Below are 13,440 nucleotides of genomic sequence, written 5' to 3'. Positions count from 1 at the left end.
AGGGTAACACGTGACAGTCAGCTAGAGTTACTGTTAAACTTGTGGCCCTCGGTGAGCACCTTTAAAAGCCGTTTGCATTATGGAGTGGGGCTAGGATTATTAAAGGATTAGGGCCTTGAGATCCCCTGGTCCAAGAACGGCTATTCTGTATACTCCTTGGGACGTTGTTGAACTAGTGAATTTTAACTCGTGGTATTTAATTTATTCTCTCTAAACTGTCAAAACCATTTTAATTACAAACATTTCAAAGGCTAAACGATGATTTCCTACCTCTAGCAAATGTTTTTAAAGTCTTCTCACTGCCTACACGTGCAGAAGGATTTATCTTTTGTCAAGTTTATACTTCAAATGATTATTCTGTTACCAGAAGTGAAAAGATCCAATTAACAAAATAACACCATAACGCAAATAAATCTACCCCGTAATACTCCTTCACGGGTATGGAAGGCAGCCTCATACTACTAGAAACCAAGAGAAAGTGAAACAGGAAGCCAAGTGCGAGGAAGGCGAAGAAAAATACAATGATATTGCGACAACCATAGAAAATCAAACCGCAAGCACGATTTAGCTCGGAATTGACTTTTTTAAGTTTCAATTTCTTATCTTCGTTAGAGCTTATTGGGTTTTCCTCACGGACTTTTTTGCTTAATAAAGCCATTTTCTCTTTTTCTAATTCCATTGAAGATTCAGTGGTGGTAGAGTGACAGTCATTAGGGTTCAATTTTTTTTCTAGTAACCGCTGGCCTTCCGTCAGTCGATCGATATCCTGGCAAACCTTTTCAAACTGGGCAAATCGTTGTTCCATCTGGTCTTTTATCATATCAATTTCTTGATTCAAGCATTCCGAATAGTCTGCAATGGCATGAACGTGTTTGGCTACTGTCTCGAATGAGTGATTTCTTCCACAATTGCAAGGAACAACACTACATTTTCTGCTCACTCTTTTGGTTAGCTCTTTGTTCCGTTCAATTTCTCCCACAAGTTCGAATTCCCTTTCCGTCAGAAGCTTTTGCAGACCGTAGTTTTGTTGGCGCAGTCTTGAATTTTCTTGTTCCAATTCACACTTGACTCCATCTAGCTCGACCCATTTGTTTTCGATTCGCAACATACCCAGTCCTGCAGAGAAGAAGAGCAAGAACTTTTAAGTTCTTTAATCTTTTAAGAAAAGTTATTGTACGAGAGTGAAGGGGTTTTAGTGATGCGCAAACTGAACCAATTTATACTAATTTGGCGTATGCAAGACGTAAAGTAAAGTGTAAATCATAGTTACCGGTATATTTAAAGTAAAGAGGGAACCCGTGTTGAAGCTTGTGGGGCCGTGTATAGAACGCTGTATATTGAAAATGACAAACTCGTGGATGTTTAAGAGGCAGCAGTAGATATTAGGGACCTTTAGCAAAGACGACGACGACGGCTTCGAGAACGTTGACTAACAATATTATTTTCCGTCATTGTAATAATTTTGCGATTACTCAAAGTCGATAGGCATGGAAAGTGTGAGGGCACATTCCAGAAATAAAATTGGTAAGAACGGTGTGGATATTTAGAGAGAAAATTTAAAATTCATCGTCAGGTGCTCTCGTCCTCCACATGAGCTCAAATTTGATCATTTCACGTCGTTGTCAAGACGAGAAAGGCAAAAAATGTGTCACACTGCAAAACGCACGTGCAGGGCGTGCAGAACTATTGTCTTTGCTAATAATTAAAACCTATTGTTTTGTGGCGTTCTCGTAGCCGTCGTCGTCGTCCTTAGGGAGCTTTAGGAACGACAACGGCGACGGCAACGAGAACGTCACAAATCTGCATATTTAGAAAGCAAAAACAATAGCTTTGCACACTCTGCACGTGCATTTTTCTTTTTTGTCTATTTCTTTGCCGTCGTCTGCAAAACAACAACGTGAAATGGCCAAATTTGAGGTCTTTTGGACAACGTCAGCACTTGGAGATAAATTTTAGTTTTCTCCCCTAAATTAAGCGCCTCCTGAGGGACTGCTACACCTTTGTCATATTAAAAAGCTTGGAATAGTCTCGAAGTGATTGCAATAACGCGAATTTATGTTTTTGAGTTCGATTCCCGGATCTCACATCCTTGTTTCGACTTCTTTCCTTTCCGTGTAGCTAAGTAGCTTTAAATACCCGTAAAACGGAGCACTGATGGAGAGGAGAGAGTAAAATGAGCGCACCGTCGACCTCAGGTTTGTCAGTTGAATTACTGTTACGAGTTATCGACGTTAAATATGGTTGCTTTACTTTACTTACTTTACTTTACTTTAAGAGCAAGGATTACGTCTATCAGCATCTTTCGTCTATAAGCCGCATTTTAAACATGCATTTCTTTCAGCATCTGTACTGTCGTGATATTCAACCAAGCATACACCCGTATTATTACATAACTAGACTTAGTAGAGGGACGGCCTTTGAAATATTTACTTCTCGTGAATACTGACCTTGATTTACCCACATTCCTGTCCACCAGACAAACAGAGCTACTCTCTTCACCAATCCAAGGGTGCATTTCCTGGGAAAGGCGAGAATATAGTTCGCCAAAGTGTGTTCTTCGTTTAGAGGCCCTGAAAAATATCATCAAATGATCTAAGAGCTGGCAAGAGACAAGGCTAAAGGTGTATCGTTTCCATGAATCCTGATGAAGGTATGCGCAAGAATAATATCCTCTAATCGCTGAAAAAAGACTCCGATTCTGGGCGCGATGGAGGTACGAGAATTCCGCAGTGTTCTATATTCACAAAGCTTTATTCACTCAGATGAAATCATCAGGCAGACGTCGCGACCATTATTTTTGGTCAAGAGATCAACAGTTTTTCTGCAATAATCATAACCATTAAATTTTCTTAAATTTGATTAGTGCATTAAACTACTTTATTTTTCACTAATTATTGCGTGGGGTTGAAATCGGACAGTGAAATTGGACATTTGGCTGTAATCGGATACCTGAAATCGGAAGGTTAGATCAGCCAATCATATTAAATTGCCCTCAGCTTAATCCACCAATCACAAAATTTATCACAATAACCATAACAACAACCACTTACCCTACCAAACTGGAGATTTTCCAAAATGGACAAATTTGTAACTTTAGACAGTGAAAAAGGAGTGCATTAATTTTGTTTTCTCGGAAATTGTAATGGTTATGATTAATTGGGAACAGGACTTCGTGTCGTCCAATTTGTTCTTTATTCATACTACATCGTAGACACTCTTGTTCTTCGGCCATTTCAACTTGAGTAAAAATAACAAACAAACTACGGTTATAAACAGAACGAGACAAAGCATGTTATAAATGAAAATAAACAGACCTAGTTAAATCTGCTTGAAAAAATATAAATGGCTAGTAGGTCTTTTTATTTTCATTTATTTTTTCATTGTCATTACTTTCCTTATTTGGTATATTAGTCTTCGTGTTTAAATTCAATTGTACTTTAGGTAACCGTTACTTCTGAAGATGTATGTTGGAGCATTCGAAACGTCAAGTTCATAAAAAGTTTTACAACATGCCTTGTCTCGTTGTGTTTATAACCGCAGTTTGTTTGTTATTTTTAATCATACTCGTAATAATGACAAATCAAATTCCCGCTACGAAGTCGTCCGATTTTGTTAATCACTCGCGTGATAACATACCAAATTGGACTCCACTCAATCCTATTACCATTATTAATTTTTGGTAAATACCTGTCTGGTGGCTTTGGACTTGTTTAGATTCTCTTTCAGACGAGAAACGTGCTGCCCTCGCGATTTCTTCGCATTTAAGTTCCTTTAGTTCTCTCTGCAGTGCCCTATTGAGATCGACAGCTCTGTCCCTCTCTTCCTTCAGGTAACTAGAAGTGAATCGTTGATCTTCCAGAGAATGTTCCAACAATTTAAGTTTTGATTTAAGCATTTGTAAACCGTGCCCACCATTGCTTGATTCACCATTGGGATGTTTGCTTAGTTCTTCGATCTTTCCAGCATTCTCTGGTCCTTCGCTGTCTTCACTTATGAAAGAACTCTCTTCCATGTTTAGTCTTCTAAAATGAAATGCGACTTAATAACTTAGAGAATCCTTGGAAAACAAATTTTTAAACACCGCGAAACGAAACGGTCGTCTGTACGACTCGTCACAATCACGGAGCGTATCATATTGCGCAATAGGATGCTACTAGCGCGCGCAGGAGCTCGCGCAGAAATATTTGCGAGCAATAGGTAGATAGCGACCACGTCTATGAGAACGACACAAAACAACAGGTCTATTGAGCAAAAACACTAGCTTCGCACGCCGCGCGCGTACGTTTCATATTTCGACACATTTCACTGCCGTCCTCGTCATGATAAAACGGCGCGATATGACCAAATGTTTGATCGGTAAATTTTCAATTTTTCTCTCTGAACATCCACACCGTTCATACCAGTTTTATTCCTCGAATATTCATACATATTTTCCATGTGGAACGACTAAGTGGAAAATGAAAAGAGAATTCAAACTTAAGCGTCAGCTCACGCAGTCCTCTAAACAGGACTTGAAATTTGGTTCACGGCGTTGTTTAACTGTGGTCGACCAATAAATAAAGCTCACACCGACAGAGCGCGCAAAGCTATTGTTTCTGGACCTTAGCACCCAGGCATCAATATGCTTTACAACGGGTAAAAAACGTATCCTCCTGGCGCGTCGGTTGTTCAAAAGATTGATAACGCTATCCATCGGATAAATCACTATCCAGCGGATAAACATTAGTAAAACCAATTCAGTTCTCCAAGGATAGTGATTTTATTATATCCAGTGGATAGTGCTATCCATCTTTTGAACAACTGGGCCTGCAATTCTGGCCCCAGTTGTTGAAAACGTGGACAACGTTATCCATCGGAAAAATCACTATACATTGGATAGTGCAATTGGTTTTGCTATGACTTATCATCCACTCTATATTCAGTGATTTATCCAGGGGATAGTGCCATCCATCGTTTGAAGAGCTGGGGAAGGACGACACATGTCTGGCGTTTTGAAGCAACAAGGATAATAAATTGACATTAATAAGCATTATTTTATTACTATTAGTATATTGTACATATTTGGTCTTTTTTACTTTATTAATTGTAAATATGTATATTAGTAATGCAGGTCCACATCAGCCAATGGCTGCCAGTTTTTTTAACCTGCAAGACCAAATAAAGTATGTATGTATGTGTATGTATATGCTTCACTTTAGTAGGTGTTTGACATTGTAATGTGAATCTCCGTAAAGCGAAGGATTTCTAACTTCTATTCTAAACATTCCGGCGGTCAATCGAACGCACCCTAAATCAGCTTTGCACGCTCTGCACGTGCATTTTTAGTTTTTGTACATTTCTTTCACGTTTTCGGCAACTTGCGACGTGAAACGACCAATTCTCAAGTTTTGCGGAGAACGTGAACAGAAGGTAGCGAATTTGAATTTTCTGTCGTACATTCAATATCCGCACCTCCTAATTCAGTTCCTGGAAAGTTACACTAGTTTTTAGAAGTTAGACAAATCGACAAAACGATGAAAAAGATTAATAAACCTGAACATGCAATTTTAAATGACGTTTTTTCTTTGAGAAACCATGAAGGCTACGGCGTCAAAAACGTCACTTCAAAATACAAGTTTGAGCTGTTTTAAGTATTTTATGATTATATTATACAATATGGGCGAAGTGTCCCATAACTGGATTGGTACGGATGGATTTGAAGTAAAGAGTGAGACTAAAAGATTCACTGCAGTTTGTCCACGTTGTCGTCAAAACCTTCAATTTGGTCATTTCACGTAGTAGTTTTGACGAGTACGGAAGAATGTCCAAAAATGCGTGCCGCACGCGCAACACGATCATTTTGGTTAATTCAACCAATAATATTACTACTTTTTGTTGGCGTTATCGTTACCGTAGCCGTCGTCGTTTCTTAAACTCCCTAACGTTGTTAGAGAGGCATTAGAAAAGACAACAAAGACAACGTCAAAGAACCAGATTGCTATTGAATATAAAAAAAGAAATAATCGTGCTGCATGTGCATGCAGCACGCATGCATTTTGGTACATTTCTTTCTGCAAAACACTCTGCAAAACAGCAACATAAAATGACAAAATTTAAGATTTTGGAGACAATGTTAGCATACAACGAAGAATCGTCCATTTTCTATCTTTGTTTGTAAGACCGTCCGGGCTAATTCAGTTATTAGGAGGTAAGCCGATATGATAAAGGTAAAAGAATTGTGACATGACCCTTCTAGCGTTAACCCTTCGTCAGAGCGAATATTGGAAATAGCTGTTAAGGCCGCTGCACACTAGGCGATTTTTTTGTCGTAGAGCTGCAGAACTTTTTTCCGATAAAAATCAGCTGAGAATTGGTCGGTCCACCGCCTTGCCACACAATGGCCGATTTTGTGTCGCGACTTACTGCGCCAAGGCTTGGGCGCCGACTCATCCAAAAGCTTGCTACAAGCTTGTCCTCTTTTTCAGGTGTTCACTTCTCAAAAAATCTGTTCGATCTCCGCCGTGTTGGAAAGACGCTTGCTCACGTGACTCTTATGACACTTCCTGGTTCGTCGCAGCGCGCGCGAGGCCCGACAAAAAATCTTGGCCCACCGCACACTTGCCGACAAGGCCCGACAAGACCTTTTGAGATCTAGCACTGTCAGATGCCGTCCGACAAGCCGCGCTCTTGTTGCAGACTTGTATGAATACACCGCACACTAGCCGGCAAGTAAAGGTTTTTCGTCGGCCGACAAACAATCGACTACTGTGCTCCGGCCTTTAGTTCCTTATGTTGGAGAAGAAGGATCGAGCTGCGCCAATGGTGAAACCATGATGCAGGAATACACGAATATATTGAAAAGCGTTCATTGATTCCACTCGAGATTTTCGCGGAACTCTGCGTCACCTTGGTGTAGTTATAGGCCAAAATTTGACATGCGGAACGGATACGATAACTTCATGTAGGAGGGAGACGTAAATCCAATTAAAGTTTTTTAAACTTATTCTGACTTGTTGCGGCGAAAAGAGTGGTTAGGAAGATTAAAATGGCGTGCAGTTGGTTTCGACGCGCCTATGTCGTTTATAGCGAGCGAGCGGTCTGCTAGTTTTTTTCCCTCTTTCAACTACGTAGATCTTTCTTCGGAGTGTACAAGTTATTGAACAGACTGACAGTTTGGAGAAATTCATGTAGAGCAGTCGGTGATATTGACGGATCGTTTCGGTCCTAAGATTTTGTTTACGTTTCAGTTCACAAATTTCAGTCTCTTACGGTGGTTAATTTATATTACCTCATTTTTACCAACTCGTTTGGTACACGTTTTGTGTTTCTTTTCCCAACGACGCGAAATTAACCCCTTCCTACACGTCAATCATAGAGTAGTTCGGTTATTTCGCTCAACGAGAACAAGATGGAATGAATATTCGCTATATACTTACGACAGAGCAGAGATATCTTGCTGTGGCGTTTTCGTTGGGGTTGCTCGAACTGGCTCCCCAATTGACAACTTGTTCACCAACCATAATGCTCTACGTTTTGGGGCGTTCTTTACATAAACACAATGCAAGGTGTTTCCTCTTGGGACTGTGCCATGCTCCGCTGAACTGAATAATTATTCAATATTCTTTTGGGAAGAGCCCAAGAAAACGCACTGAGTTATGGGTTGGTAAAGTGATAAATTTACTGGTGGAGGCGGCCTTATACAGGTAATTGGACATCTTAAATTACAAAAGGATTACCAATATGACAGCGAATACATGTATGTCAAGTTTTTGGCACAATCACATAGCAATGACCCTTTTTAGGGGGGTTGTGAGGGGGCAGGGTGTGAGTGGAGGGAAGATGAAGCAATTTCTTCTGAGAATTTCTTCGCAATAATTCTTTTTTTTCTTTTTGATATAACCGTCTTTTTTCTGTTCGATTGCATGGCACAATTTTCTTCTCCTTAAACGTTCCTTGTGCAAGAATTTGCAATGGCCCGATTAGCTTCCGTAAGGAAACAACTGGGAACAATAGGCCTTAATCAAACTGCAGTCATGTTGAGTCCCAAGGGATTGAAAACTTTTGTTTTTGCGCACCGAAACTCGTTCCAAAACATTTCAACTCTAATCTCGGGGTACGAAATCTATTGTCTATGGCCAATATACCCTGCGAGCAGAGGCCCTTCGATCTTCCTAGATAAGTCGGGAAGAGGAAGGGACCTCTGCCAGCCGGCTCGACATTTCGTGTTAAGCATGCGTTAAAAATTCAAACGTAACGTATTCGGGAGTCAGTCACGCCTGACTAGTAACCGCAAAACCACAAAACCAAAACAAACAGTAACGGATATTTTCGAACAACTCTGGCAAACACACGACAACCAAGGAATCATTTCCTCAAGATAGTTCAAGTTTTTAAATTGTCATTTTAATTTTTACTGAAAAAATTAATAGGTTTCTCAATTCTGGTAAACTAGCTTCTGTAACCGACATACGGAAAAATTCTCATGGGAATTTAGACAGTTTAAAAATTGTCACGCTGTTGTAAATTTAAAAAATATTGATGACGCGTGGCGATTGATCATGCGCACAAATAAAAAAAAACAGGTTTGGCAAGTTGAAACTGGACTGACTCATCCATTTCTTTGGATGAGCGGCAAATCAAAGAAAGTCGAGCCGGCTGGCAGAGGTCCCTTCCTCTTCCCGACTTATCTAGGAAGATGCTCGCAGGGTATGGCCAATATGGCCGCCGCGCGAATAAGTCCCATAAAGAACATGCACATTGCGACGACTTCCATGTTGGTTGGTTGGTGGGTGGGTGGGTTTATTCCACCTACTGCATAGGTCTGAATTACAGATGGGGTCAGCACAGTACTATATTATTTTTCTCGAACCAAACAAGGAGCGTTTTCGTTCAGTAAGTACTCGATGGTATTTCGTGTCTACTTGATCTCGGTCTAAGATTACGTTGAGTGGGACAGAGTCTACTTCTGGTCAGATTGTGAAGTGGGCTGTCGTGACTTTTGTTTCGGCTTAAAGCTTTAAGCACGATGACTGCTGATCACGTCACGTGAATGAACAGGCTCCGTGATCCTACTGGTAAACGTTAGATCAAATAATTAATGATTTGACTGTTCTAAAGGAAAATGATGAATATAAAATCAAGAGCGGATAAGAACCACTCTACGTTGAATCGGCTCTTCTTTTTACATTAAGAGCAGGAAACTCATACTTAAGTTCCTATTGGGAGGGGGCCCGGGGGAAGCTAGTGCAAGTGGGTGACTATTCCCATTGAACTGATTACTCTCCTCATTGAAATTAACATATAAATGTAGCCCTCCTTCCCTCCCCCCCCCCCCCCCCTACCCGCCTTTCGAACATGAAAGAAAGAAAGAAAAAAACACGCCACCCATTATTTTTCATAAGACCTTCCCACTCTAAATAGTAAGCTGTCTATTAAGTAATGATTAAGTAATCTACCGAAAGAGATTGGTGATACAGGTGTGTTTTTCGTCAAAACGGAAAGTGGAGCACGATTTGTTGTCTTCTGTCACTAATGGAGGGTGTAAACTGCAGGTTGAAGGTTAGGGTTTCAAGATTTCACCATAGCTGAAACAATTCAAACCCTTCCTAAAGCTAACATTAGGCCTAGACGCTATGGTTTACATAATGTTTAAGCCTAAGGTTAGCATTTTTTGTAAAGGTTTGGGTTGTTTCATTTATGGTAAGACAATGACCTTCAACCTGCACTTTACATCCCTGTAACAGACCCAGTGAAACTCGACCCAGCGGTTTTTTTTTTGCTGTACCCGGCAAAAATTTAGCCTGCCCGGTACCTGGTAAAAGCTTTAATTTTACCCGGCCATTTTGTAGCTTCCCCGGTGCGATTTTTACATAGTTTTACCCAGCATACATAATTTTGGTATGTCTGAAAAAGGCGAAACAGCGTTCTGATAGAAGAAGTAGAAAGCAATTTATTTTTTGGTTTATTTTCGAAAGAAAAAGGAAAGAGAAACACAAACGTACATGCATAGCCTCCCATATGGACATCGTCACGCAATCTTTCCCCAGAACAATATAACTTTACGATGCATTATCCTGGTTACAGTTCTATTTTTACTTTATTTTTACTCATAACTGCATACAGTTCGCAATACAACAGACTGTAAATGGCGGGAAGTGGCCCTGGTTTCTGAATGGTTAAGGTGTCTTATCATGGAAATAAGAACTTACACCGGTGCTGTTTCACGCACAGCAGAGGGATTTTACGAAACTCTTTTGAATGGGGTGCAATATTTGTCAAACTATTTAGAGTACACCCGAAAGGAAAGTCTTCTGAGACAAGTCCAAGTTAAGACTCTTGGTACAAGATTGATTGCCGTTTTTTTCTTTTGGCTATATATCTGAGAAGAGTTCAGGCAATAACCTAACCTTTCTGCAGTTTTCCAAACATGTGGCAACTGAGGCTTTCCACTTCATCATCCAAGCCGTTACCACAGGCAGCACTGTGTGTCAAAACTGACGTCAGTGTCAGGCGAACGAGGCCGGATGCCGAGGTGTTCTCTACGTACATGCATGCTACTACTGTAGGCCTTGAGGAAAACGAGTGCTTTTCAGAAGCGCTAACAATGTGGACAATGTTTCAACAAAGACATGAAAATCGCTTCACAACTGAGGACTCGCGGAAAGTACAGGCGAACTTAAAACATGGAAGGTCGGAAAGTGACCCAGCTTTGTTGAGAAAGCAGCTACACATTGGGACAATGACGTTTTGTCGAGCGAGGGTATGTGAGCATGCTTAGGGGGAGAGAAAACGAAGCTAAATAAGGGGAATTCGCAATGCTACCAAATCCAGGCCCGCGAAAACATTGAGAGATTTCCGGAAAAGAAAGTGTGGAACTCCTCCGACCATCATTGGCCAGTATGCGACCAGGCGTCCTTTACATGTTGCACCAATAGAGGATTGCATATTTTCACCGTGAATCAACGAGTCCCCATAAAGACGCTGTGCTTGTAGATTCTATCCATGCAGATGTTTCAACTGATTCCAGCAGTAATAGACCAAATTGGCTAACTCGTTGTTGTACCCAATTCAAATCTCCCTGGGTTAAACTTTTTTGTGTATTTGTATGCATTATAACGTAGCATTCATATTTAAATTAGGAGCAGTCGTGGCTCAGTTGGCTAGTGCACTGCTTTCGGAGCGAGAGGTCCCGGGTTCGATCCTCGGTGACTTAAACGTCTGTTTCGACTTTCCTCTGATCCGTGTAGCTATAGCTTTAAATATCCGTAAAACGGAGCACTGACAGACGGGTAAAGGGCGCACCGTCGGCTTCCATTTATACCAGCCTCGTAGCTGAAGGAACTACCGACGTTAAATAAAGTTACTTTACCTTTACCTAAATGATATGGAAATACCTGGAACAAAACGTTTTATTCCCAAAGGGTTTGAATTGGGTACAACATTAACGAAGGTAGCCGATTTTGTTGAAATTGTAGGGGTAGTCGCCTTAATTTCGTAAATTATTTATATTTTGAGAGTCGCTCATTCTTTACATGTATCACTGAGAAGTCTAGGTCCACGATCTTGAGTCCGTGGGAACGTTCTGGTTGAAACTGCTAGAGATGGTAGTGATGGTGACAGCATTTGCTTTTCCGTTGATCCAAGCTGGAAGAATTCCTCCAAGGGATATGCGCATGTGTTTTCGGATGAAAACGACAATGAAGTGACTGTGTCATTGGCGGAGGCTGTTACGATGGCGGAAACGAAATTGTTGATGTCAAAAGAAACGTAAAATGACAACAAAATTCTGGAGATAGCAGAGCAATTTGAAGATTTCGTCAAGCCAGCAATGCAGTCAAATAAACTGAATAAAGATGAGGCCGAGGAAAGCCGGATAGACAGAAGACACAGAGGATGAAACTTGGGAGAACGAGGCTTAAGAAATCTTGGTCTAACAAGATCGAAGGAAACGAAGAGGTAGAGGAAACAGTTGCTGCGGCATAATTGCATGCCTACGATGAACATTATGGCCATTTCCGACCGTCTCTCGCGCTGTTATCAGAGGGGGTGAGTAATCCATAAAAGTTTTAAAACTGTTTTAATTTTTTTAAAATGTTGCTTTAACTTTGTTCAGAGGGTTGACTAGAGTATTATAAACGGTAATTTTATTCATGAACAAAAAAAAAACGGTAAACAATTGAAAAACCCAGTGGAGAATTAGGCAACCCAGTGGAAAATTTACCGGCCCGTTTGCGTTTTATCCGAAAACCAAAGAAGATCGTAAATGCCACTGGTTCTGTTACAGAGGGGTGTGTATTACTAACACCTGAGATTATTTGAACCGAAGCAAGGAAACGTAAAGGGCTTTTTTGTCACAGGGCACTGCCATCTAAGCACGTGACTGAAAACCTATCCAGAATCTTGAACACTTATAACCATAAAGCCAAGATTTGCAAGTAAACAGATAAAGTATTATCATTAGATGTATTTTTCCTTCTTTTTCATTGGCCGAGAGCCCACAATGTGACCTGCAAATGACTGCCTACAGATAAGTGTTTAATCTCGTCCCCAGAGTCTTTCTGCGCACGATTGAAGAAACGGTCAAACGGTGAAGGGAACGACGACTGGGAAAGAGAGTGATAAATGTTTTGCTGCTAATAATATTCTGCTCATGCGCAATTGAAACTACGCTCTTGTGTGAAAATAGCCGTTCGCTTTCCCGAGCTTTCAGAAAGTGATTTAACTGTTGGAGTGTGAAAAACAAACTCAGGCATCGAATGACAAAACAGTTATTGAACCCGGGATCGGTTATCGCAAAATATCGTGATTTGTCAGTGTCCCGCAGATCAATTATTTGTCTCAGCCTTCGGCGGCAAACAATTGATCTGCTCGCCACCGACAAATCACGATATTTTGCTCAACCTCGCCCAATAATTGTTAAATGTTTAACAGTGGGTTTCAGCATTGCGAAAAACAAAAAAATGTGATCATGCACCCAGCAATATTTTGCTCGTTTACCTCCAACAGGCGATTAAGTATTCAATCATTTCAATTAAAACGTTAAAAAAATATCCATTACCTTAACGAAGCAGGAACATGTCTACAAATCACACATTTTCTGACTTTTGTCTTTTCCTTATAAGTGGAGACGACGAAATAATGATCAATCAACGACGAGATTTTGTCAGCATCAACGAGTAACACGATGTAAAATTGGCTTCTAGATTTGCGACGTTGCAGCCAGTAAATTGAAAATATTAGGAAACACTCGTGATTCGAATGCGTCCATCAGAGATATTCTTGTCCTTTGTTCACAGTCCAGTCCAGAGTCTACTTCAGACGTCCACGTGTTTGAAATCAAAATGTTATATTAGTTCTCAAAGAAAACTGTATAAACTTATGAATCTTTTCATTTGTATGCCGAGTGCAACATAAAGTTAGAAAGTGATTCGGACCTATGACCTAATTAACTGAGGCTGTCCG

General features: G+C 40.6%; 1 protein-coding gene across 4 annotated transcripts; it reads right to left on the bottom strand.

Moving 5' to 3' along the window:
* Positions 1 to 96: 96 nt before the first annotated feature.
* LOC137979597 (uncharacterized) lies at positions 97 to 13,215 on the bottom strand. Of its 4 annotated transcripts, none has more exons than XM_068826926.1 (4): positions 7,416 to 7,575; positions 3,688 to 4,022; positions 2,448 to 2,570; positions 97 to 1,116 (listed from the first exon to the last, which is right to left on the bottom strand). In XM_068826926.1, exons 2-4 carry the CDS (start codon positions 4,010 to 4,012, stop codon positions 353 to 355), a joined length of 1,212 nt encoding a protein of 403 aa, XP_068683027.1. In that variant the 5' UTR covers positions 4,013 to 4,022; positions 7,416 to 7,575; the 3' UTR covers positions 97 to 352. The 4 variants fall into 4 exon arrangements, with proteins under 4 accessions (XP_068683027.1, XP_068683021.1, XP_068683013.1 ...); XM_068826920.1 differs by lacking the exon at positions 7,416 to 7,575 and adding an exon at positions 13,037 to 13,210 and having other exon boundaries at positions 102 to 1,116; XM_068826912.1 differs by having other exon boundaries at positions 102 to 1,116; positions 3,688 to 4,019; positions 7,416 to 7,626.
* Positions 13,216 to 13,440: the final 225 nt, after the last annotated feature.

Source organism: Montipora foliosa, chromosome 1 (assembly GCF_036669935.1).
Source record: "Montipora foliosa isolate CH-2021 chromosome 1, ASM3666993v2, whole genome shotgun sequence".
NCBI classification, from domain to species: Eukaryota; Metazoa; Cnidaria; class Anthozoa; order Scleractinia; family Acroporidae; genus Montipora; species Montipora foliosa.
This window is presented reverse-complemented; position numbering and strand designations above follow the sequence as displayed.